Source organism: Phalacrocorax carbo, chromosome 10, assembly GCF_963921805.1.
Source record: "Phalacrocorax carbo chromosome 10, bPhaCar2.1, whole genome shotgun sequence".
Lineage (NCBI taxonomy): Eukaryota > Metazoa > Chordata > Aves > Suliformes > Phalacrocoracidae > Phalacrocorax > Phalacrocorax carbo.
This window is the reverse complement of record NC_087522.1, coordinates 23525103-23549886: the sequence shown is the minus strand read 5'-3', so window position 1 is coordinate 23549886 and position 24784 is coordinate 23525103. Positions and strand designations below refer to the sequence as shown.

The 24784-nt window shown below is 43.2% G+C and overlaps 1 protein-coding gene across 3 annotated transcripts in view; it reads right to left on the bottom strand.

Annotated features, from left to right (window-relative positions):
• Nucleotides 1-24532, bottom strand: part of RPAP1 (RNA polymerase II associated protein 1) — a 41622-nt gene extending 17090 nt beyond the window's left edge. Inside the window, exons 1-14 of one of the 3 annotated variants that reach the window (XM_064462510.1) lie at nt 24050-24532; nt 19396-19635; nt 18355-18503; nt 17722-17814; nt 16175-16355; nt 14014-14190; nt 10846-11052; nt 7306-7421; nt 6795-6893; nt 6224-6325; nt 5263-5430; nt 3482-3664; nt 1565-1699; nt 1208-1387 (exon numbers count right to left, since the gene is read on the bottom strand). In XM_064462510.1, coding sequence (XP_064318580.1) covers nt 1208-1387; nt 1565-1699; nt 3482-3664; nt 5263-5430; nt 6224-6325; nt 6795-6893; nt 7306-7421; nt 10846-11052; nt 14014-14190; nt 16175-16355; nt 17722-17814; nt 18355-18503; nt 19396-19585 — 1980 coding nt within the window. In that variant the 5' untranslated portion in view covers nt 19586-19635; nt 24050-24532. Of the gene's footprint in view, nt 1-1207; nt 1388-1564; nt 1700-3481; nt 3665-5262; nt 5431-6223; nt 6326-6794; nt 6894-7305; nt 7422-10845; nt 11053-11552; nt 11733-14013; nt 14191-16174; nt 16359-17721; nt 17815-18354; nt 18504-19395; nt 19636-24049 lie in introns of those variants that run through there. The other 2 variants (XM_064462509.1, XM_064462512.1) reach the window with 2 other exon arrangements.
• Nucleotides 24533-24784: the final 252 nt, after the last annotated feature.

Here is a 24784-nt window from a genome sequence, read left to right as displayed (position 1 = left end):
TTGTGCATGCTCAAATGAGATAACAATGTCTTTTTCACAACACAGGGACAGATTATAGATAATTTAAAATTCAAATGCTTCAGAAACATCTTGTAGGGAAACCAATGCACACCAGCAAGAAAGCAAAGGAGCTGATGAATCTAACTATAAATTCTGACACCCCTCCTACAGAACAGGGGGCAAAGTAAAATTTACTTCCAGAGGACGAAGATGGAAGAATTTTCTTGTTCGTTAAAATAAATTCCTACGTTGATGATTTTGTCTTAGTTTTTTATTATCTTCCATTCCCATGTTTAAGTGCCCATAACAAGACATATGAGAGTGCAATAGAACCAAAGCCTGAGTGGCAGAAAACTTGTAAGCAATTTTTGCATGCCTTGAAACACCCGGAGTACACAAAGCCTGAAATAGAGTAAAATTCAGAGATTTTCTATGATGTTCCTAGCACCCCTTAACAACCTTTAAATATCCATAATCAGCACATTATTCTATGTATTTTATAGCACAGACTGGTGTTCTGCTGATGTTAGCAACTTCCTGGGTGGCAATTTATTAGATGCTATTAACAATACTGAACCAAAAACCCTAAGAGGTGCTCGTTGCACTGTAACGGGTGCTGTTCTTGGTAGAGGTTATGCATTTATAGCACTGGTGTGATGACCTATATGAGTGAATGCAATTATCTCTGAAGTGGAAAACCTGTCAGGAAGTAGATAAGAGGGGTGGGAACTACTGATAAATGACTTCAGAGTTATTAAGACAAATGGCAGGAAAGTTCAACCAGGGTTGTAAAACAGAAGGATAGCGATTAAACCTCTAGTTTATACAGTCCTAAGCTACCTGTTACTGGAATATGGGAGAGTACAGAGCATCACACACCAATGTGTGCTCTAAACATCTAAACCTCTCAACGCAGGTCAGTATAACTGAGCTGTGCTACGTGATTTTGCATAACTGTGCTATGTAGAACAAAAAAAAAAAAGCAGAGAAAAGCTTGAGACAGCTCTTCTACTGGCACACAGCAGAAGGCATTATTGTCACGACGCTGTCAACAAGTCCTTCAAAACACATATGCACCTTCTTCACAATGATTATTTCAGCTTCAGCTCAGAGTCATCTCCAATTAATCCTCTACCTGTACTTAGGAAGTAAGGCACAGAGAACAAAAGCCTTTGCAATCAGAAAAGCTTTTCTGAGAATCACTCACCAGCCTAGCTGTTGCATTTCGGCCTCCACATGCCAACACTCTGATGAACTTCATAGCAGCGGCACAAGCAACTCCATGGAGGCTGGTGAGTAAACGCCCTGGTTCAGCCACTTGGGGATCCCACTGAGTAGGGAGAAATTCCCTGACAATGGTCTCAATCAACCGAGGACAGTCAAGCAGCTGCAGAGAAGTAGCAGGTAGCACAAATAACTAAAGGTAAACGATTATGCAGACATGCAGAAGACATGCAAAACACAAATTTGTGTAGTCTCCTTGCTATAACTTTACCTGCTGCTTTCTTCCCTTTTTCAAACCTTTCTCTACTATTCCCAATCTCCTGTACAATGGGAGATTTACCTGGCTGCACGCTTCAGAGGAATGCCTTGCTATGTGGGTGAGGATATGCAGTATATCCAGGACTACTGTTGGAACAGGTCGTACCACCTCCAAGATATACCTCAGCCGGTGCTGGATCCGTGTCTTCAAAAGTCCCTGAAAAGGGAGGGGAGGTGGGAAAAGAAAAAAATCCATTATGCTCTTAATGATGGCTCTCTGAACTGCAGTTGCTGGAAGACAATTATATCTTCTGCAGAGATATGGTTTTATATTACCAGTGGGGAAACAAAGAGATAAGTTTCTGTGGATTTGCCAGTGTGCTAGCAAATGAGCATGAGTTAGCTCAACAAAGAAAGAACAACTGAACTTCTGTTCTGAATCAGACCGCTGGTGGGGTCTGGATACTTGTGTTTTCCAGAGTATGAAATTGCAAGTAACAGAGAATAGGAAAACAACCTTCCCTATAAAGGACTAGTAAAACCTGATGTGACTAAAAAGGCTCCTTGATTCATTTTGGCTAGACACCACCTCCACCTAATGCAGCAGCACTCTGACAGTACCTGTTCTGTCAGAGAGGGCTGACAGAAGCAGACAACAGACACCAGTTCCTATTCTGCAGCAGGAAAAGAGATGCAGAGAGATCATGTGATTTTTTATTTTATGGTTCACAGAGCGGAAGACCATGATCAGTGGTACTGCTAGGAGGCAAATCTTCAGATCAATTGACAGCATTATGCATTCCTAGTTCTGGGAAAAGGCTACTAACTCCCCAACACCTGAGTTTGTATGAATCAATACTTTTAAAAAGTCGTAGCCAAGCAAGGCTTCAGTTCTAGGCCGTTAGGCCTAGTTCAGATGCTAGTTTAAATAGTCTTTTTCCAACTGTGTGGAGTAACTGGGTTGTAACAGCCACAGAAAGCTGTGAAATGGAATTTCACAACTACAACAGTGAAGAATTTTATCCCAAATATCTTCTGAATTTGGGCCATCTGGAACAAGTTAATATCTATTATGCTGAACCACGCAACTGTTTCCAGAATCACAAACTGATTCATCTTTTCTATCTACAACTCTTTTGTTAAGCTCTTTTTGTTGAGCTTTAAGGTTTTTTTGTTAAGCTTTGTCACGTAGTAGAATACATCTGAAATCATGAAGCCTCAAAATGAGACCAGATGCCCAAGTACAGTAATTCATTTTCCCAGTAAAGCTTTTAACCAAGTGCCATTCAAACACAGGCTGAAGTACGTGAACTGACATGATCACAGGTTTTTATGATTGCAGCAGGCAAGAGAGTTGTATCAGCTCCACCAAAGTTGGGTTTGAGATAACAAAGATTGCTATTTTTAGATCTCCTATCAGGAATGTGGGATTAAGCTTAAATATGTGAGGAATCCCTGCCAAATGCTGTAATTCTTTATCTGAGAAATGCAAATACAAAGAATGATATTGGGGAAATGCTAAAGTAGCCACCTCATGTCAAATACAGAGTGCCATTATACAGATCTAATTAGTTCTGAACTACCTAGCTGTAATGCTCTTGCTTAACTTCACAAAAGTGCATACAGACACTTTAACGGTGGCTGGAACCTTTTCACTGTTAGCTCAAGTAAGTGAGCTTGAAAATCATGTCTATATGCGGTCTTTCAGCAAGTCTTACAAGGTCATCAGTGTTTTTGTTGCCAGTTTCCCTAGAGGAAGTTAGGGATACTTAATGATACTGAAATCACACAGGTGAGGTCTCAATATTTTTAGGAGATCAATAAAATTACCCTCCTGCTAATATATCACAAAAACATAACATCCAACAGCCAGGGAAGAGTTTTAATTCTTGTTCAGAATGTTGTTAGTAGCACATGCAGGAGGAGAGACAACAGCACACACAGCCACTGTGCAGAGCCTATTTTCCTAAAAAGATGTCAGGTCTAGCTCTGTGCTCACCTTTACAACATCATATCGGGCCACATCTGGATCTGGCTTGTTTTCATCCTTTACTTTTTTATCTTGAGATTTCTCTGTTCCATTTAATTCTTCCTCTTCCTCCTCTTCTTCCTCCTCATTGCTGGGGACAAAGGGGAATGCAGCCATCCCTTGGTACCATGAGAAAGTCCAATCAAGATATTCCTGCAAGGACAGTAAAAGCACATAAAATAAAATTCTCACAGAAAAATCATGGAAGACAAAAAATTCTCAACGATGCTTTACTGATTCTCACCTAACCCCAGGAAAACAGAAACACAATAAAGGGTATTCCAAACACATACAAATTAAAAAAGCAATATTAAACAAAGTCAGGAAGCGAGTGAATTACATGGTCAGAAGAGGCCTGACTTTAGGGGGATGAAGCTACGAATCCATCTGGAATAAAGCATTTGGAACTACAGCCTTCCTTCCACCAAGAGAAAGAAAAGCACAAGACAGAGTATCTGGGTCTTCGAATGCAAGAGAGACAAAGGTGCTTCCTTCCCATAGCCACTGATGAATGAACAAAACCTTCAGAAGCATGATTTTTATGTGTTGATCTTCTGTGCTTATACTGGGGATAAATTCTGTCTTCTACACCCTGGAGCAAAGGGCCAGACTTCCAGCCCTGTCCCTTCCTCAGAGTCCTTTTGAAACTCAGCAGCATGAGACTCTAGGAAGGACCCTTTGAATGGGAAAAATATACTGACACAGCACTCACAGTGCTGCTTTTGGCATCAAGAGGGTCTGCAAGCTCCACTTATACAAGACATCCCGCCACGAACTTTGATCTGAAAACCAGAGCACTGCAGTTATAAACCAGAGTAATATCAGAAGAAGAACACATTAAGAAGCTGATTCATAGCATTAGTTACCTACCATGAGTGGGCAGGACTCATCTAGACCACCACCATTAGGCTCATAGCTTAATGAAGAAAGCTACCTAGTCCTTCATTTGTCTTGCCTCCCCACTAAGGAGAGTTCTCGAGGCCTAGGAGAAGTTGCAGGGGGCTTCTTGAAATCTACCCCTCCTCTCTGTCACCAGCCCCTTCGCAGTCTGACACAAGAGCAGCTCTCATGGAAGGAACTTGAAACACAGCCCACAGCATGCTTTGCCTATAATGGACTGCTTCTGTCTTTGTGGTTGGACATCCTAATCTTGCTGCTCAGGGCTCTCTATTATCTCTGAACACCCAAAAGAAGTTTCAACCTTCCAACAGGAGAAAAAGCATCAAGGAGAAAATAGACACATGGGAAGGTGAAATTAAGTATTTATCAGTGTAAGAAAAGCATTTGAGAACAGCAGAAAATGGACAATGAGAGAAAAAGAAAACACCATCATTATGAAGCATAAGGGAAAGCAGGAAGAATATTTGATCTGTTCAGAAGCAGGAAAAATATAAAGCAAGAAGCCAACAACTTAAGAGGCCACACTAAAAAACCCTAAATTGTACACATACATTAGTAGTGGCCTGATCTAGATTGTAAAGATGTCAAAAGGAAGAGAACCTCTGCAGCCCGCACTGAATTTAATAATGGGGCAGAACTAACTGGAGCAGGAGAAAAAGATGTCCGAATCTCTCAAACTAGGATGACACATTCCCTTGGCTGTCCCAAAGCACAGCAATGGCATTCTATTGACCACTAAACTAACTCATCCATCAAGCCTTTGTTCAAGCTACTTACCATGTCTTCTCATTCTGGTTCCTGTAAAACAGCTCAGCATAAAATCAAACCCAAGCACTTAATGATTGTCTCACCTCATCATCAAGTGACACCAGCAGAGCCCGGAGAGCACCAACAGATGCTGCCATGACATTATGCACTGCATCATCCAGCGAGAAGCGCAGCAAGAAGAGAAACCCAGCATCAAGCAGCAAACGCAGAACGCTGCCCTTCAAGGAGGAAGCAAACTCTCCAGCCCTGGCCTGAAATGTACGCCACATAGAGCCAGTGTTAAAGCTGCACCATCTCAACCAGGTAATCTCAATATTCTCTGTGTCTGCCTCTTCCCACTCCTACTGCAAAGCAGCTAAACCGTGTGCAGGGTTTTTTCCTTCATTTTCGCCTCCTTTCAATCTACAGAGGCACGCAACTCCAGTTCCTTAATGCAGGAAATCTTTCATTCTGAAGTCTGGACCCATCTTCTGACTTCACCCTGTTCTCCCCCACCGTTCTCAAAACTGTTTCTTCTCTGCCTCCACTGCTGTTGAGGGGAAGGTTAGCACTTCCCTTACGGGCTAGGTGGAAATGTGCACAGAAGTAAACATTCATTTTGTTCCACGCTATTGGCACATAGCTTTTAAAGTAGGTGGGTTCATTCTCACCTACAGAAAAAGCACATCATGAAGCTGGCTCAGACAACAGCAGTGAAAGGGTCGTTGCCAAGGATAGGTTTGTCACAAAAGTAACACACAAAAAAAAACCCCCAAAACCAAACTTGTGTTCAAAGAGCTGAACAACAGAGCTGAAGTTGCAGCACTGCTGCTGAACTACACTTGGAAGCACCTCCTTCCAGAGAAATCTGAAACTCAGTTTGTTATGTCCCAACACTTAACTTTTCTAACACTGAGGAGATCCTCAGTGAAAAAGAATGCCCTGCTGGTGATTTTGCTCACCTTCATTGAGTAGTAGAAAGCAATCAACTAGTACCGGAGAATCTGGGCCCTGATCCACCAGGAACTTGAATTATGGGGAGGAATTCCATGAAAAGTGACTTACCTTTTGAACAATACGACCCAAGACCTGCAGAGCCAGTGTCCTCTGTTGAATAACTTGGCTGCGAGACAAATGAAAGAGCTCTTGGAGAGAATAACCAGCCCTCTAAATGGGGGGAAAAACAAACAAATAAACCAACCAAACCTCAACAAAAGCCACAGTTATAGGTAAAAATAGGCCCCTTAGAATAAGATTAACTGTAAAATACTGCATAACAGGAGATAAACTGCAATGCAATGTTGCTTGCTGCTCTGTGGCACCTGCAAAAGAGATTCTAATCATTGACAAGACAGAGAAAACTGACTTCTCAAGAAAAGAATATATGCACACCTTCTTCCAACACCACAGATCCTTAATGGCATTGAAGAAAAAAAGCATTAATGGAGTTTTCTGAAAGCAAAGCAGTTAATGCATGCAGATCCAGCTTCTCTTCAGGAGCTTGTTTCAAAGAAAAATCACCCATCTGTACCTTCCTAAGGTTTTTGTCACTAAAAAGCCTTGACACAAAAGGAATCTGCCAAAACAAACACAGAAAACTAAAATGGGTGTGCTCTTTCTACTACATTACACCTACCTCTGCCTCTTCTCCATGGTGATGCAGGCCTAGGTATGTCGGTAAATCAGCATCTGCAGGAATTAATTCTCCTTTTAAACTGAATCGAGCTTGCATTCCCTATAATAAAAGGGTGGAAGGACAAAAAGATTATTTCTATTGCCTTCCACTCCATTCACCACTTAAAATATTACTTCTTACATCAACTGCTGGAAGGTGACAGTTCGAAAACTCCCCAGGTGAAGCCTCAAATTCTTAGAAAAAATTTACTCCTCTTTCCTTCTTAATCTTCAGATCTGTTTCATCCCAGACTACAGTTGTTAGACTCTTACTTCCTAGCTCTCTCGAGCACACAGACCAAATTGACCACGTACCATCCCACCCTGTGAAAGAAACTGGGGAATCTCTCAGCCCAATGAAATCTTAGAGATTAAGTAACCAGAGGACTAGTTTTTTGTAGCCTTCAAAACTGTTCTGCTGAGAAGCATGATCCAGACACAAACATGAAAAATACCAGTTTCTGCTTTCAAACCTTTTTGGTTTTCTTCTGCCGGGGTGAGGGCAAATCTTTCATCCATTCCAGCTTCTCAAACTCCACATTGTCCATGTGAATCCATTCCTTCTTGGGCTTCACAGGCAGATCATCATCTTTGGGGGGAGGGGGGGGGAAGGGGTAAAAACGGCAGTCTTACCTTCCAAGGCAGGGATGAAGAAAATACTATTCCCTCTTTGCCAACCTATTTGGCTTAAAGACTGCATCAAATATAGGATTCATGTAAAATAAGAAGAAAACAATTTTCTAACTGGCTGTTCACTGATGAACAAACATCAAAGGTCTAAAGCTCTTTTCATCTTTCCTGGGAGCTAGAAGAGGAAGTAAACAGCACTGTAATGAAATTCACATACAAGGCTAATTTGGGAGAAGTTGAACAGAAGTCAGGACACAAATAAGGCAAAGTGATCAGAACCAGGGCAGAAATATATCAGCCCTACTTTTGAGAAAGCAAACTAGTATCATCCAAGGAGGGGGGTGTTAGGGGAGATGTGAAATGATTCAAAAGTGTGAATGCAGAGAGGTCCAAGCAAATTATTGGAAGCCAGTACGATTTCTGCCTAGATCCACTGGAGAGAGCACAAATGCTACTATTCGTGTTTTCGTCGCACTTGTGATGCTGCTCTTTGTTCAGTGTCCCCCTCTAAAGGCTTCAGGAGATCAGCCTGGGGCGGAAAGACCAAAACAGCTGAAAATTTACACAGGTTGCCCGAGAAACAGCTCGGTGGGGAAACTGGACAGTTGAACAAGAATTTCAAAGGTGTAAGTACTAAAGGAAGAAATCACTGATTTAACTTTATAAAGAGCTTTGACTAGAAGAATTTGAAAGACAGGACATTTATGCCTGACATCACGAGAGTTGCCCTAGGAAAGAGACAGATCAGCATGCAGAAGAATTTCACAAGTGAAGGGACAGGAGAGATGTTACTGAGAATTATCTGAACACTAGGAAAGGTAATGCTTTGCTACGAAGGTACTATCCCAGACAATGAGTGCCACTAAGATGCTCTTCTTTCATCAGATCTTTTCCTGCTGAAAACTGGCCTGAAACCTAACCTTCTACATTCCTTCAATTAGCAGATAAACTTCCAGGAAGGGCACTCATCCTTTCTAGGATGAAGCGTCACCCTTATGTCCAATGTGGTATTGAGTCAGGCAAGGAACCAAGCAGAGTTATCTTCTCCAGCCAGAAAGCTGTTCTGCAAAATTTCAGCCAAAGGCTCAGCGCACATTTTAATTGCAGAGAAGAAAGAAATATCTGAAATGTAAGAAATTGGAATGTTTGTGGGTGGTAGGTGCAGAACTAGAGGAAATAAAAATCAGCAGAAAAATTGGATTCATCAACATTTGTAATTCAACAAATTGTTTTCTCCATTAATCACTGAATTGATAGGGTTGAGTTAATCATTCTATGAATAGCACTACACATATTACCACCAGCCCTTAGTAGTATGATCTTGTCAACAAGAAGGGATGGATATACATTCCAAGGCATCAGCAGATTGTTCAGTTACTGAAAAATCCCTCTACAGAAACACAAGCCAACAGTGTGAATGCAACGATTGCATTGAACTTTTTCAGACTTAGGTTATATTAAAGGCTCCCACCCAACCTCTTCCCTTCCTGCTTTGCTTCCCTTTTGTCTCAGTGCCAGAATTTACTCTTCCATTTGATAAGATTACTAGTTGTTGGATAAAGGCTTCACCATCTTGTTTCTAATAAACAGTAGCTTTTTACCTCATTAGAGAGGCAGGTTTGACTTCTGAGCATTCCCATTGCTTTGTGTCATCATCCTCTCCCTGGGGAAATTCAAAATGACCATTTCTGCCAGGTTATTCATGATAAGTTTACTTCTGAGTATGAACAGATGCAAAATCCCAACACTAAGTCCTAATGTCAAATTAGTATTTTATACCTCCTGTTGGCCAAGATGGGCTGCAGGTATAAACTTAGGTGCTGGAAAGGCTTCCCTTGGTTTTATAACTGTGTTCCAGCTCATCCTTTCTTTGTTATTTCAAATATCCTGAGAAAATTCCTCTTCTTCCCTGCGCAGTCTTCCATGAGAAGCAAAAGATGTCATCAGCACATGATGCTCTGAACACTGAGCTATTCCCAAGAGCACTACTACCGTCTTGTTCAGCCTTTACAGGCTGAACAACCCACTTCTATGGCTCCCAGGCAAGTAAAAGAATGTCACTTAACCTGGTGCTACTTGTGCACTAGATTGTTCTGGAACTAAAAAGAACTACAAATAGTCCTTTTGATTAAGACGGATGTGTGGAAAAGTAAAACTTGGGGAGAAACAGCAAAAAGAATGTTTGGTGAAGTGTTTCCCTCAATAAAAGGCTAATCAGCTTTCCTTCTCCTGCACGTGTAAACACACATACACTCACAGGCTCATTGCTCTGATCAAGAAAATGGTAAACAGTTGTTATCTCTTGCAAACACCAAGCTGAAATCCAGGAGTGATTCAGAGACCTCTTTATAAAATCAGTCTGCATGTTGCACTGGGACACAAAGAATGCATCAGAAGAGAGGATCAAGAGATGGAGACAGCCAAAAATTGACATGAAACCGGGGAAGAAGCATGCTAACAAGAGAGAGCCATCCTATAAAAAGTGTGGGGAAGATGAGAAAGGGAGCCTAAAATCACAACAGAGAAAAAGAAATGGCTAAATTAAAAACTGCAGTGAGGAAAGCAACAGTAAGAGCAGGAGCTTAAGGGGAAACAATTTCTCTTCTCTGCCATGAGAATATATGGGTTGCTCTAGCTGCTGGGGATAAAGCAGCTTTCTCCTCATACAGGCATATGTTGAGTATTAAAGAGTTCTGTCGTAAAAGGTAACAGCTCTGTACAATTCTTCCAAAAAAGCAGAATAACACTCTGTGCCTTAATACTTCCCTCCATCCACAGCACAAAGAAAAGAACTGTATCCCGTGGAAATCACCATGCGGGTTCTGAGATAGAAGCCACAGAGTGGGGCTATCAGGAGTAGCATCATAATAAAACATGCATGCTATATGAGCAATTTCCCTCAAGAAAGACTGACTGTTGTTTTCATGCTATCCTGTGAGGAAATCACCAACTCTCACCTATCCAACAGCTTCTTGTCCCCAAGCAGTCCCAGTTAAAAGAAATTATTCAAGCAGCAGCTGAATCTCACTACCACACTCTTTTGTTTCCCTGTTCACATGAACTGAAGAGCAATGATGCCTAGTTTAAAACACATTTTCCCTTCGGAGACCTCAGAACAAATTTCAAAAACAAAGCAAGACCTCTCACTGAATAGCTCACCTCCATTACATAGCGTATCACCCTTCTCACCTATGGAGTGCAGCTAGAAATAACAGAGATGTTCTTTTTTGAACCCATAATATATGTATTTTTAACTATCATGATAAAATTCTGACTTGGGTAACTAACAAAGTGCCACATTAATCCAATCTGGATTAATGCAAACACTATACAAACCTTACGCTTATGTTCAGAACATTAACAACATGCGCTTTGTTTCTTACCTGTGATTTCGACCTTCATGTTTTCTTCCTTCCTTACAGGTTCTTCCAGACCCGAATCCTGCATGGGAAGAGACAATCCTACACCATGCTGAGCCACAGGCAAAGATTCCACAAACTCCTCTGGGCTGTTCTGTTCCATTTTTAATTCCTTTTTCTGGCCTTCATTGCCACCACGTCGTGACTTTAAGAAAGCAACTAAACTGGAGTCTGCAAGTATTGACAAGGAGACAGACAGAGAAGTGACAGAAAGGCTCAGAATATTAGATATGCCTACAGCTCCTGCTATTTATGTTTTAGTCTTTTTCGCTCCCATTCCACATGCCCTCTTCTTCTGTACCATCACTTCTTTTCAAACTGAGGCACTTAACTGCTTCATGACTTCTTGAGCATATGAGCCTGGGTACAACTGACTGGTGAGGCAACACCAGAGAGAGGAAGAGCTGATAGATGTCTTTCAAGGTAAAACCACCACAAAAATTCTAGTTATTCTCCCAGCTTACTAATAAAGAGATAATTGTTTCTCTCCCCCTTGCTGCCACTGAAAAGGCGCATCCAAACAAGACTCTTCACTGGGGAGAGAATTCTGGTCTGTGATTTATGGGAGGAACCCAGGTCTGACAGTTTGCCTACCCTGTCTGTGGACCCTTCAGTGGCATCACTCTGAACGCTACAAGAATACGTAGAACAGACACCACAAAAAGAATTACCTGCTCTAGAGCTGCAGAGCATGGTCTAGATATTATGTTAGGAGGAGATGATCTTGTTTATTTTGAACTGACTCCCCTTCCTGAGAGTCCATTATGGCCTGACAACATCCAGAAAACAGACATGGCCATTCTCTTCATGCTTTGGAGAAGCAGAGGATCATTTGGGAGGTGTTTTGAAGGATAGATAATATTCCTATGGCTCTAAAATAGGAAAATGTCAGATTATCATAATTTTTCTTTCAGATCTGCTGCAGTTATCCCACATCATTTTTGATGGAGTGCGCTTTCTCTCTGAATACTCTTCGTGCAGATGGTGTTGGGATGCTTACGCCAGAGGTGAACAGTAAAAGCCTGTGCATTGTGCCTCTAAAAGGTACAGAGGTACTCCAATAAACAGCGTCAGAGATGCATAAAGTAACAGAATAACACCTACATTGGTTATTTATTTTTTGGAGGACAAAGGACAAGTAATTCAGAAATGCTCTGTACCCAAGAGAAGTCATCGCAAAAAGGAAACAACTCCCACGTCTCCGAAACAGTTCAAAGAGGATGCAAGGATCTATCCCACCCTTGCGATTGCTGCACGCTCTCCTCATGATGCAGTTTAAACCCTGCTTGGCGAAGGAGAGGCATTCAGCTCAGTCTCATTAAAGCGTGTGTATTTTTTCCTGAATGCAAGCAGAGCTCTCACTTTCTCACACTTCACTGCACACAGCAAGGAAAAGATTGTATTCGTTACTTTATCATCACACACAGTGACAAACAAGTCATTGATTATGCCAATCTGTGCACAGTATGTCAGAAAGTAAGCCTACTTCTGCCCAGAGACTCCATGGGCAAAACCAGAACTGTATCAGCAATAAGACCCTGAAGACTCTGCCCCCCATGGAATTGCCTACCCATCCTCATACTCCACACCATGGAGCCTCGTCTGCTTCATTACTAAGAGATTAATTCAGAGACTGGGCAGCATTAAATACCCACAAATTATTCACACTCCTGAATATGGAGAAAAAGTCTCTTTAACCCACATCTCTGTCTCTGTCTGGCTCCCAAGTTCATCTGTAAGCCAGCAATTTAGTTTAGGGAATTATGCACGATGAAGGAACTTCTAACCACAGATATTTTGGGAATGCCAAAATTACTCCCAGTTCCCTTAAGGCCTCAAAGACTGAAAGATCTACAGTTTTAGCCCTTAGGGCATATAAACAAGTACACTGTTTTAGAAAGTTAATTTATTGTGCAAAAATATTTAAAATATATCATATCCTTTTCAAATCCCTAAGTATTCACTTCACTAATATCCCAAAGGATGGAAAGGTGGGGACAAGGAGAAAAGATCACAAATAAGTCACAAGAAGGAACTACATAGACAAGATATTTTTCATTCACATGCCATTGTTATAAGCAGTGAAGTTAAAAAAAAAAAATTTCACCACAAGTAGCTTGGAGAGCTCAGCGCTCTGAATGAAGGATGTACCTAAACATTCTGTCTGCAATTATTTTGCGCAGTTCCTTTGCCACCTTTCCAGTTATACCCATGATGCTTGCAATGAAGTCAAGATCACTAATATGAACTTTAAGCTAAACCCACATGAGACTTATGTATCTAAAATGTCAGTCACACCTAAATTTGATGCTAGAGAATCTGAAATTATGAGAATTTCAAAAACCCTTGTCTGCCACCTGCATCTGTAGGTCTGCTCTTCTTGAGCATACAAAATCATTGAAACCAACGCCTATAAGTTTTACAGTGCCCTAGGTCACACAAAGCTCTACCAAGCATACCACACTGTCAGCGTTCTCCCCCATCTCGTCATCAGCTGCCAGTGACAGGCATTCCAAGAGCACCACTGAGGACAGGGTCCCAAACCAGAGACCAGACCCCTGCCAGAACACCCACACCCAACAGCCACGTAATTAAGACACTTTTGCAAGAAGTTCAAGACCAGCTCTAAGTTTTTCTGCTCTACCAAGCACAGACTTGAACTGAGATCTCCCACATGCCCACAGGTTTCCCCTGTCCCGGTACTGACAGTACTAGCCCAAGTCCTAGGTATTTTGGAGGGGAAGACCAGGGGCGCTCTCTCACCTCAACATTGCTACAGCCATCCTAAGAATAGCTTTACTTTCTTACCTGCTTCAGAGAATTACACTTTAGGACCTCAGTACGTGCATATGTAACCAGGTATTTGCATGGACTATCTTATTCCACAGCCAAAGGGAGATGAGACAGACTTAAGCTAAGCCCCCTCTCACTGAGGAATAAGCGCTCTAATTCCTTCATACTTAATTCTTACTCATAAGCTACTGGCATGACACGGAAGCTGGACCATCCACATACGCAATGAGCAGGAATCCCAAGCTCCCATTTTTGATCTGTGAATTTCGTGAGGCTTCAGGACACCTATACATTCAGTAAACTTCCAAGTCACTAGAATTCACCCTGGAAAGCACGTACCCAGCTGAGCCAGAAGCCTCTTCTGCTCCTGCAGGATCTCTTCCTCAGACATGGACCGCAGCTTCAACAAGTTCTCTTTGTGAATAGCTTGAGCTTCCTGCACACTCTTTTGGCTTCCAAGACCCTCTCCCGTTACAAGACGAGGCAGCTGAGAGGTCAAGAAATCACCAGCTTTATCTATAAATCCAGCAGAGAAGGCAGTTAGTGATTTAAGTGTCTACAGCATTATGAATGCATCTCAATTTTGTCATTACCAGGCTTGCATAATATTTCTTTTCACCTTGGTAGCCAAGTTAAAAAAGAAGTAAAGAAGTTTAGTTTAGCATCAAACAAAACTAAAATATTTGGGCTTTCATCCCATGTCACAACAAAACGTCATTTCCATCTTGTTTCTTTAGGAATTTGGAGAAGGATGGGGGAAAGGGATTTTGTTTCTTTAATGCAAAGCAACAGCAAGAACAGGTAAAGTGGAGCATAATACACAACTGATGAGTCAGAGCATCCTTCCAACTTAGCGAATACTAGATTCTTTGCCCAAGAACACTGGAGCCCACATTTGTATGTCCGCTAAACCATGACCTAGTAAATACCTGTTGAGTGAGACAGAGAATTAAAATTATTAGGTAAACCAGTTTCCAGAGTGATACAGGATCCATTCTCAACAGAGGCATGTTTGCCTCTAACAATGTCCTGTATTCACCTTTAAGCATTAAACATATTAGAAGTTCCAGCAGGGGGGCATTTTTTCTACCCTGAACAAAATCAAGTCTCCTTTATCACCTGATCTAAATCCTTTTTAAAGGATTTTAAAGGATTTAACTCTAGCAGGAGGGTAACATGCTCCTTTGGTCAGAGTGAGACCCTCCAGCTGTCCTGGGACCCGACTTAGTAGCTTCATTCCTTATGTTTTGTTCCTATGCTCCATAGGATCCATACAGCGGCTTGGAACATCCCTATGACCCTAAATCAGCCAACCCTGAAAGCATCAAACCCCTGTTCAAACAGCAGAAATTACACTCCTCATAACATCAGTAAGGTTTGATGTCATTTCCATAGCAGTTGTCTTGCATATTGAGCAGAAACAGATGAGAAGACAGAGTGACCTGGTAAAAGATTCAGTAGGCTTCTCACCATCAGCAACCAAGCTGAGGTTTACCAGGCACAAACACGTTGTTACAACAAGAAATGGAGCTCCCCCTCTTCTCCTCTTGCTTCTAGTGATCCTGCCGCAACAATCTCCCTAAGAAGTCCAAGCCATTTTCTGATCCTTCTGTTGTGCTACCACATTTTAGAAGCGTTCTACTTCTAGAGAATCACAGTTATAGGGTTGCTGAATTTCCCTTTGGGGTTTCTGAGATAGAAGTACACATGCACAACTGTAACAGGATATACACAGCACAGTAGGTCTGTGGGTTCTTACCAATTCTGACAGGGGTTAGGGCAGACAGAAACCTTAGTCAAATGGCAATAACCCTGAAATGACATCTGGCCTCTATGTCAATGTGAAAAAGAGGGCGTTAGGGAAAAGCACACTGTGGTCCTAAGCAAATAGGACTGCCCAAGGAAAAAAAAAAGCAAGCTTGGAGATGCTGGACCAGTTGAATTGGTTTCATCTTTTCTTGTCACGTTGCCGTCAGACAAGTAACTGCTGGAGGTGGCACTGACTCATCAGCACTGCCTCACAGTATCCCTTATAGAGCAAAGCCACAGTCTCATGGCAGCGGATCTGGTGACGGAAGACTGAGCTTTCAGCTTCCAGGTAGGAGTGAGAACCCGCATCACAGTGGTCTCAAACACGTTCATCAGACACAAGTAGAACCCCCTTCCTAAAATGGTGGAAATCAACAATGAAACAAGAAAAACTTTACATTTAACAAGCAGAGAGGAAAAGGAGGACAAGAACCTTGAAAAATAAATCTGTTTGGCCCTGTGTGAAGCAGAAAGGAAATCGGTGAGAAAGCTAACCCAATTTTTGGAATGTTAATTTGGGTCTCAGACCATTTCAAATCCTTGTCCTGCCACAGGCATTCCAAGCGACGTCAAGATTCCTAAACTGAGGACAACAGTGCTACCCTAATTTGAAGATAAGTTCCACTGAACTTATGGTTACTAAGGCTACATAAATACGGCAGGCGGGATAGGTACAACCTTCTTTACTTACCATCCCTGATGCTGGGGAGAGGTGCCTCTCCTGCTGATCCCTCCGGATTGAGGGCATCCAGAGCAGCCGGTTTTATTTGCACGTACTCAGCAGCAGAGGGAGCCGTTGCTGCCTTTTCAGCAGCTTTTCTCGCTGCCATCTTTTGTGCAAAGATGCTTCTTCTTCCATATCCCACCTTCACCTGCTAACAGGGAAGCCATGTGTCACCATTTTCCTCTCCAGATTCCCCCGCACACCTGCCACTAACAAATGTATAGATCTGATCCTAAAGACACCCTCAGATCAGACTCTGGGACACGACACAGAGAAGCTGCTGGCAGTCGCCTGCCCTTTTCTGTGCATGTGCTATTCTTTTTATAACACACAGTTTAATGTTAAGACAGAGAGACAAGAACAGGAATGTTTTTGCTACCTAGAGAAGGAAGATGATTAATCATCTGTGAATTCAAGCCAGGCAAGTACACCTAAAATATCACCAAACACAACAGTTCCAGCTTTCCTGCTGCTTGGAAACTCTGTATAGCTCAATACTTTGCATTTCTGAGGATAAATGGGGCTGTACTGCGCTGTGCTCACCACATGCTTGGAACAGACTTCCTATAAGGTGATTAGAGAGCAGCAGGATGAAGAGATTTACACTGTAAGAAGTGGGCAAGTGGTACTAAAATAATCCTGACTAAATTACTGTGCTGCTTGCCTAGGTGATGGAAGGGCATGGCTCTGAAAAGCCTTACACAGGATGCACAGGAAATCCAAACCAGACTAAGCAAAAAAACCCTTGCATGTCCCCTGTCCAGAGAAGAAGCTTAAAAAGCAGTCTGAACATCTGGTAGCTGTTTTGTGCACTCCTGCATCAGGTAAACAGAACTGGTAGTTTAAAAAGTAACTGCTAGTTTAAAAAGTATTACTCTCTCATTTCAAAAAAAGCTGTCCTTCAAAACAAGCTACCTCTTCAAAGCAACTACAGCTATCAAACATATACCAATTCCCAACATCTGACTCCCACTCAGCTAGCAGCCCTTGCTACTACAACAGTGACTGACAACAGCAGATATGGCATCCAGTTTTACAGCCTCAGAAAAAAAATATTATGCCAAAATCCAAAAAGATGCAACCACACTCAAATGTCACGCCAGGAGAAATCAGATGCAACTTCAGTAATACAGACTTATTCAAACCAGGTGGACAAATTAACAGAGATTTTTCCTCACAAAAAACCAAGCAGGACAGGATCAATTCTATCACAGTAGAGTAGATTTGATCCACCTCACTAAAGTTAGCTGAATGGGATTGCCTTTTTCCTAAACCAAAAGGATTCAAATGTTATTTAACTGCAGGGTGTGGAGCACCTACTTGATGGCAGCTTGGTAGAACAACTCTCTCCTACACTAAGGTGACAATGCCAGATATATGTTGAGCTACCTTATAATCTCCAGCATGCCAAGTCACTTATTTTGAGCCCTACCACCCACCAAGCATTAGGCTTTATTATGGGGAAGTTTTAATCTTTAATGAAGGTAACATAAAACAGCGGCTCCCAATCTTACCTCACTTTTTATCTCAGAGCGGTGAAATGTCCTTGGAAACGGGTCTCCTGTGGGCACTGGCATGGTCACTGCTACTGCGCTCGTGTCTCGTTCCTGCAGCAAAAAATTCAAACCCTGTAGAAACCATCGCAACAGCCAAACGTATTTATATCATTTAGCTAAAAGTGCAGCTCACAAGCTTTCTGCTACATTGCTGTCAGGCTCAGAATACCTTGTGCTTATTTAGAGCCAAAGTGAGGCTATTTTCCAGAAGGCTGGGCTGCCAAACTCCACGCACCACTCAAACAATCAGATAAAGGAAAACCTGGGCCAGTGCAGAGCAATGAGAACAACTCCCTTAGAGAGTCCAGAAACTCACCAAAATCCACACTAGAGCACATCCTGCACGCAAGCAGTATGACCTGTACGCAGTCTGGACTGGAGGGCAGGTTCAAACCCATATTTAACCGACAGCAAAAATATACCCAAAGAGCTTTTCCTTTCAAGGTGCTCCAGGACACTGGTCTACCATGCTACAACTGCTTCGTTACACTGTAGAAATGAAAAGCAGCAACAGAACCCTTCACCCCTGTCCACTGCTTAGTTCACAACATTCAAAAAAACACTAGATCATCACATAAAAATGAGACATACAATGATTTTGCTGAAGACTGCTGTAATGTGTTGATCATGACTCTCCAGTCTTTCCTCTGGATCTTCATCCTCAAAGTGGACACAGGCCCTTTTGATCTTGGACTTTTTTGGATGAGCTGGAGATAGAGCTGGGAGAAGATCAGGAAAATCTGGGGAGGGGAAATAATAAGAAAAAAAGGTAGTCAAATTACTAATGTATAACTACTGTGCCACAGGTACCAGACCGAGGCTCCCTAATAGCACCTATTATTGCTCTGATGAGAAAGAAAGAAGAGGAAGCAGTAAGCCAATTAAAAGTCCTCTGTCTCTGACTTGCCCTGTGTAGTAGAGAGACACATGCTGAAGAAAGGGTACTGAGGGCTGACTGCAAGTATTAAGGGAAGAAGCAAGGCTGTGCAGAAACAGTGTCCTTACAAATTGTGTTCAGGCACAGAAAATCACATTTCCATTGCCAACTCTTAACAGTGAGTGATTTGTATGATCATGAGTCATACAGTCATTGACAAAAGTCAAAGCCTCCTTTTCACTATCTATAAGCTGGGATCATATTTCCTTACCTGGAACCAAGCACTGCAAGACTTAAGTTGCTGCTTTTAAGAAAGCACCTTGAGCTTCTGAGACTATTAAGCACGTGACAGAAACGTTACAGTTACTACTGGTGGAGGAAAACAAAACCACAGGAAGGAGGCTTATCAAGCCAGATCTCCTGGCTGAAAGCTGGAGCTGTTAGCAGGGCTAAATCTCAAAGACACTGAGAACGGAGTCCAGACAGGTGACAAAATAAGCAGTGAGTGTCCAATGGGTACAAATCACAGAAAACATCTCTTGCATTGATGTTGGAAAGGTGGTTCTACTGGCTGCTTGTAACATTGGACAAGTACATTTTCCAACAAGGCTAAGGACAAACAATACTGAAAGGAGGACATACATGCAGGGCAAAAGCAACACGGAGCAGAGAGGGAGGTGCAAAGGCAAGCACTGAGGAACACTGAAAGGGATAGAGCATCCTAGTAATTCAAAGAAGCCCACAAAGGAAATTACCATCCAACATAACTACATCTTTGCTGTTCTGTAGCGAGGGTTTCTCAGCATCTGTGCTCCCTTCCTCCCCCTTCCTCTTGTCTGCTTTCTTCACAATCTTCACTGCAGGTGAAGCTCTGGCTGCCAGGAACTGGTTTTGAAAGTGCAGCAGGTCTGCCTCAGACTCCCCAGGCTTTGGCCTCGACAACATCCTGCCTTCTTGCTCTTGCAGCCCAGCCCTGCACGCTGTTCACATGGAACCTATTGAAGACATGGAAAACTGGTCACAGAACTGGATTTCCTGGGGATAGGATAGGGACAGCAAGGGAAAACTATTCATTTTTGTCCCACTCTGCTGTTCCTGTACATACTGCAGCCACCTTACTTCAGGATCACCCCAGGACACAACTAGTTGTACCAGAGTCCCAGAAAAACTGTTCACCTTATTCTTCATTGCCAAACAATACGCTACTAGACAAGCCAACACCTAGTCTACCAGCCAGCTGGGAGCAGAATGGCATTCATCCAGCAAAAAGCCAGCCAAGAAGTGCATCACTGCCAGAATGCCAAGAACACAGCCTTGGATTTGCAAAGCCACAGAAGCACCTGGTCCAAGACCAGAAATTTTACTTACTCCAATATCAGCACCAACCAAGAAAATGAAAGGCACGGTGTCACTTCTCCCTGCCAGCATACGATCTTCTCAGGATCCTGGGGGACAAGGCCTGCCCGCACAGATTTGGACAATGTACTCACTCTCACTGACTCTGTTTGCTCTCCTCCTCACCCAAATCTCCCAAGCGAAAGAAAGTTTTTCTTCCTTATCTAGTCCTCCTGCTTTAGTTCTCTCTCACTCTTTCACTGCCCTCTTATTGGCAGAAGTCATGCTATTTCCAAGCATTTTCATTCACTGCCCAGGCCAGTTTTGGGTGGAAAGCCAAAGGTGGTATTTATAAAGACTTTTACCTCTGTGTATATGAGAACTTACTAGGAAGGCAATTATTCCACCTGCCACCTACTGGGCATGAAAATATTTGTAAGTATTATTTCCTACCTTTTATTCCCAGAGCCTGGGACTATCAATCCATCTCTCGCAGGCAGCAAGTAAAGCGTTTGCAAATACATTTCACACTAATTGAATCACTGATCAGCACTAATGCTACAGACTTGACACACTCCCACACGTGGTATGTTGAAATATTTTGTACATATTTGATCTCTTCCACTTTTAAAAGCCCATCAGGACTCAATGATAATTTATTGTGAAGTTGGAAAAGAAAGCCGATATGGATTTTTAAAACTACAGTTATCTGCTATATGGATATGCTGTACGCATGAGAAAATGCGAAGCTTGGAAGTACATCTCTGTCTTAATCTCAGACCAAAACAAAGGTCAATCATTGTGCAGCACAGCCAGTGCCCTGAAGACAATGTTTTGTCTTATGCTATTACCATATTTTACAATAAAGTATGTGGGGAGATAGCACCCTTCACAAGGTAACAGACACAAGAATTACTTCATGCAGAATTTATTACCTACACTTGGAATATCTGTACTATTTTCAGGGATCTCATTCTTGACCAAGGTTGGTTAGATGTGATGCTACTGGTTCCAAGAGCACAAAGAGGTCCACGGAGTTTTAAATTTGGTTGTTGTCCTTTTAAAAATCAAGGCCTTAGTGTAAAACCACCAACCATGCAAGACTCGCTGAAATTCTTTTTCCTGCCCCTCATTTTGTGCAAAAGCTGGACTAAAACCATTCAGACTTAAGAGTTTTGTACACTAAAACAAAGTGGATTTTCAGGGGTTTCAAGGTTTCCAGGGACTCCATTCACTTCAGCGCTTCATGGCTGAGGAACCAGACCTCTTCATCCAATGCCAACACCACGAGTTAGTTGCTTCATTTCAGACATCTCAGAACACTGACCTTAATGAAAGCTGTCAGCTCAAGAGTCCCAGAACAACAGCTTCCATTTACACCAAGCCTACATACGGCACAAGCAGCAGCAAGGGGAACTTCCCTGTACCCTCTGAACAATAAAGCCCTCCCCCAGCACACAGGAAAGATGCCCAACTTCTCCACCAACGCTGTCAAGGACATCTGTGGAACACGGCCACTAGCAAAGGCTACTTCAGGGCAAGAAGGGAAGGGAGCACCCTGCTACAGTGCCTGGCTACTGCCAGAGAAGGACTTAAAAACACCTGGGATGTCACTGCAGTTCTGACTGATGCTGAGAACACAGAAATACTCCCTTTCAGCCCAGTTCCCTTGCAACTGCACAAAACCTGCAACTTCTGCAGGCAGCTCTTTTTTTTGTGCATTCCCAGCATAAGCACACACCTACCTGCTGTTTATTTATGGAGCTCTCTGCCACAACAGGGGCTCCAATAGTCATACTTCAGTTGATAGGTCCCTCTTTGATATGCATAATTAGCACCACACGCATCAGAAGCCAAGTGTTTCATGCCCTATCATCACAGGCTTCAAAGTCCAAATAAGGATGATGCTAGGATTAATGGACACAAAACACTCGGTTATAAGCAAAGTGTGCTGCTAATCTTTCTGCAATAAGCTTCTTCTTCCACTCAGGGATGTACATACACTTGTCCAAGTCTGCGTATTAAAAATGTTAATCAAAAATATAGCAGGCCCTGAAACTGCCTTCATTTGTCTGGGGAATTGTCAGGCACAAGAAGCCAACTACGGAGCCATTGTCTAAAGAGGTTAGATGTTATTCCAGGAACAATTTCCTCAAAGTCACTCTTTCTTCCATATGGATATAGAGGCCACCCAAATGTAAAGAGTTACAAGATGGTAATGCAGAGGTGGGCATTAGTTTGGTGCAAAAATAGGTAAAAGCTTTAAATGTGTTCTTCCATGTTTTAACTGGGTCTAGAAATTTCATGCAACCAAGGCATATGACTTGGTCCTTCTGCAGTCCAATGAGCTAGAAATTGCTTAAATACATATGGGACTTGCAGACAGACAGAATGTAGTGAAAATAGTTTGCTTTCTAATAGTACCTTTTTTCATGCCCCCCGGAAGCCATCTAAGCACATCAGCAACACTCACCTGGCCATCATAAGGAATAATTCTTATCCACCAGAGTTCAGAGAAAGCATGCAAGAAAACCCACACACTACTGATGACCAGCACTAACCCCAGCATGCTATGGTCTGGTTACCTCCAGTCTTGCAACTGGCTACTTAAAAGCTAACCACACACAACCTGTTTGCCTAGAGGGACCACCATCTCGCTGATATATGCAACCTGCTGAGGATATCATCCTAGGAATGCATGTAAGCCATGAGAAATGCTGTCAAAGGACCACGAGCACCTATACACACTAGAACATAGTGATTATTACGTGAGTACGCTATCATCTGCTGTTCTATCCTCTGTCTACATTAAAAGTCTCAATAAGTAGTTTTCTGTCATGCTTTGGACTTTCCATGGATACTGTCTGAAGAGCCTGTCAGTGCTGCAGGAATTTTTACAAATGCAGCTGAGACCAGTGGTCTAAGTCAGACTAAAAGAAGACACAAAAAAGAAGGCAATAAAGCCACAGACTGCTTCAAGTACCAAGATACACTTTTGGATTAACCAAGTTCAGCTCAAGTGTAGGCCTGAGAAGGAAGACCAGTTAGGACAGTAAGAGACCCTAATCACCGATTAATGCAGGGTTCTCAGTGTATCACAGAGAACAGCGTTTACTTTACAGAGAAATCAAGGTCTGTAATACCCTCCCAATGCTTTCCTGAAGCAGCATTTAAGCTTCTGAGGCATATAATACCAACCCCTGCCACTACCCTTAGCAGACATAAAGCAACATAAGAATCAGGCACAGCATTTGTTTGAGCCACGTACCACTCCACTCCTGCCCAAGGTTTTTACAGATGCCATCAGGCTATGAAAAAATGTACTTACTTGATACAATCCAATACGATTATGATTTTTATTTTATTCTAGCCCATCTGCATTTACAGTGCATTTTTCTTCTGCCACAGCAGAGCCCTACAGCCCAAGGGAGACACTGACATCAGAACCACAGCCAGGAATTAGACACAGTTAAAAGGGGAAAGGTAGGAAATACAGGTAAAAGTAAAGAATCATGTCTGACTCCTACTGATTTCTGAACCCTGTCATTTTTTCACCCCATCCTCAAGTCTACAACTTTGCATTCTTTTGCTAAAGTTATCAGATTTGGCTCAAAGTAAAATACAAGGTCCTGCTGTCACAATCAGTGCCTCAAATTAACATATTTCTTTAGACCTTGTTGGCTGAGGTAAGGAATTAAAAGGAGAGGCAAAGAGTCACAGTTCAGCCTCTCCAAGGCACCCCAGCGGCCAATGGAAAGACACAATTTCTTCCCTCTGGATTAGTAATGAAAGCCGCACTCAGGATTCTTCACTCCTTTGCCAAATGGTGACATGAACACTCTGCTCTGTCACAAAAATGCTTTCTGCACACAATACTCTAATGACCAACAGTCCTAAAATATCTAGACTTGACACAACAGGCAGCAACCTTTATCTGCAGATACCTCTAAAAACCCTCCTCCCTGAAGGAAAAACCCAGTCAAAAGCTGCAAGAACCCCTCCTCAAAGAGGCTCCACATCTCACACAGGTCACTTAAGACTCGGCAACTGTTGCTTCGCCTGTCCGGCACTCACCACGTGCACGCACACAGCACCTTGCCTCCAGAAACGCTGCTGTCCCCAGCCAGAAGAGTCCCTGCAGCGAAGAGGCACCGGCACAGCACAAAATAAAAGGAACAAGATACTGGTAAGAGCTGATGCGTCCCGAGGCTCTCGCCGCGTTCAAAGCTCTTAGGGTCTTTCCCTAAAGGGATTTGAACCGAAGCGTTGAAGGCGCAAACGTACGCTAGGCCTGGCCTAGCCAGGCCTCTCCCTGACGGGGAGCTGCTGGGGCGGGGGGGGGCGCAGGGAGGGTCCGGCGAAACAGGGCCCCGCAGCGGGGGCACGGCCGCCGCCGCCGCCCCCCGCAGGCCACACGGCGCCCGCAGCCACCCTCCTCTTCACAAGGTAGGAAAGGCGGAACGCCAGGACCCCGCGGCCACCCCGGGGGACGCTCAGCTCCACAGGGGGAGAGGAAGGCAGGCAGGCCCCACCACCCTCACACCCCGAGCCACCGCTCACCTGCTCACGGCCAGCACTTCCGCTCTGCCCCGCAGCGGCTACTTCCGCCCGGCAAAGCGCCACTTCCGCTGGCGGGGCGGGCCGTCGCCATTTTCCTTCCTCTCAGGGCTGTCACCCGCAGTTCCCGGTGCCGGTGCCGCAGCAGGCGCGGACCCGCTGTGACTTTCGGGCAGGTGCTGTGCCGGCTTCCCCGCTGGCTGGGGAGGAGGTGTGGGGAGGCTGCCCGCTGCTACGGGCTGCTTAGTGCTC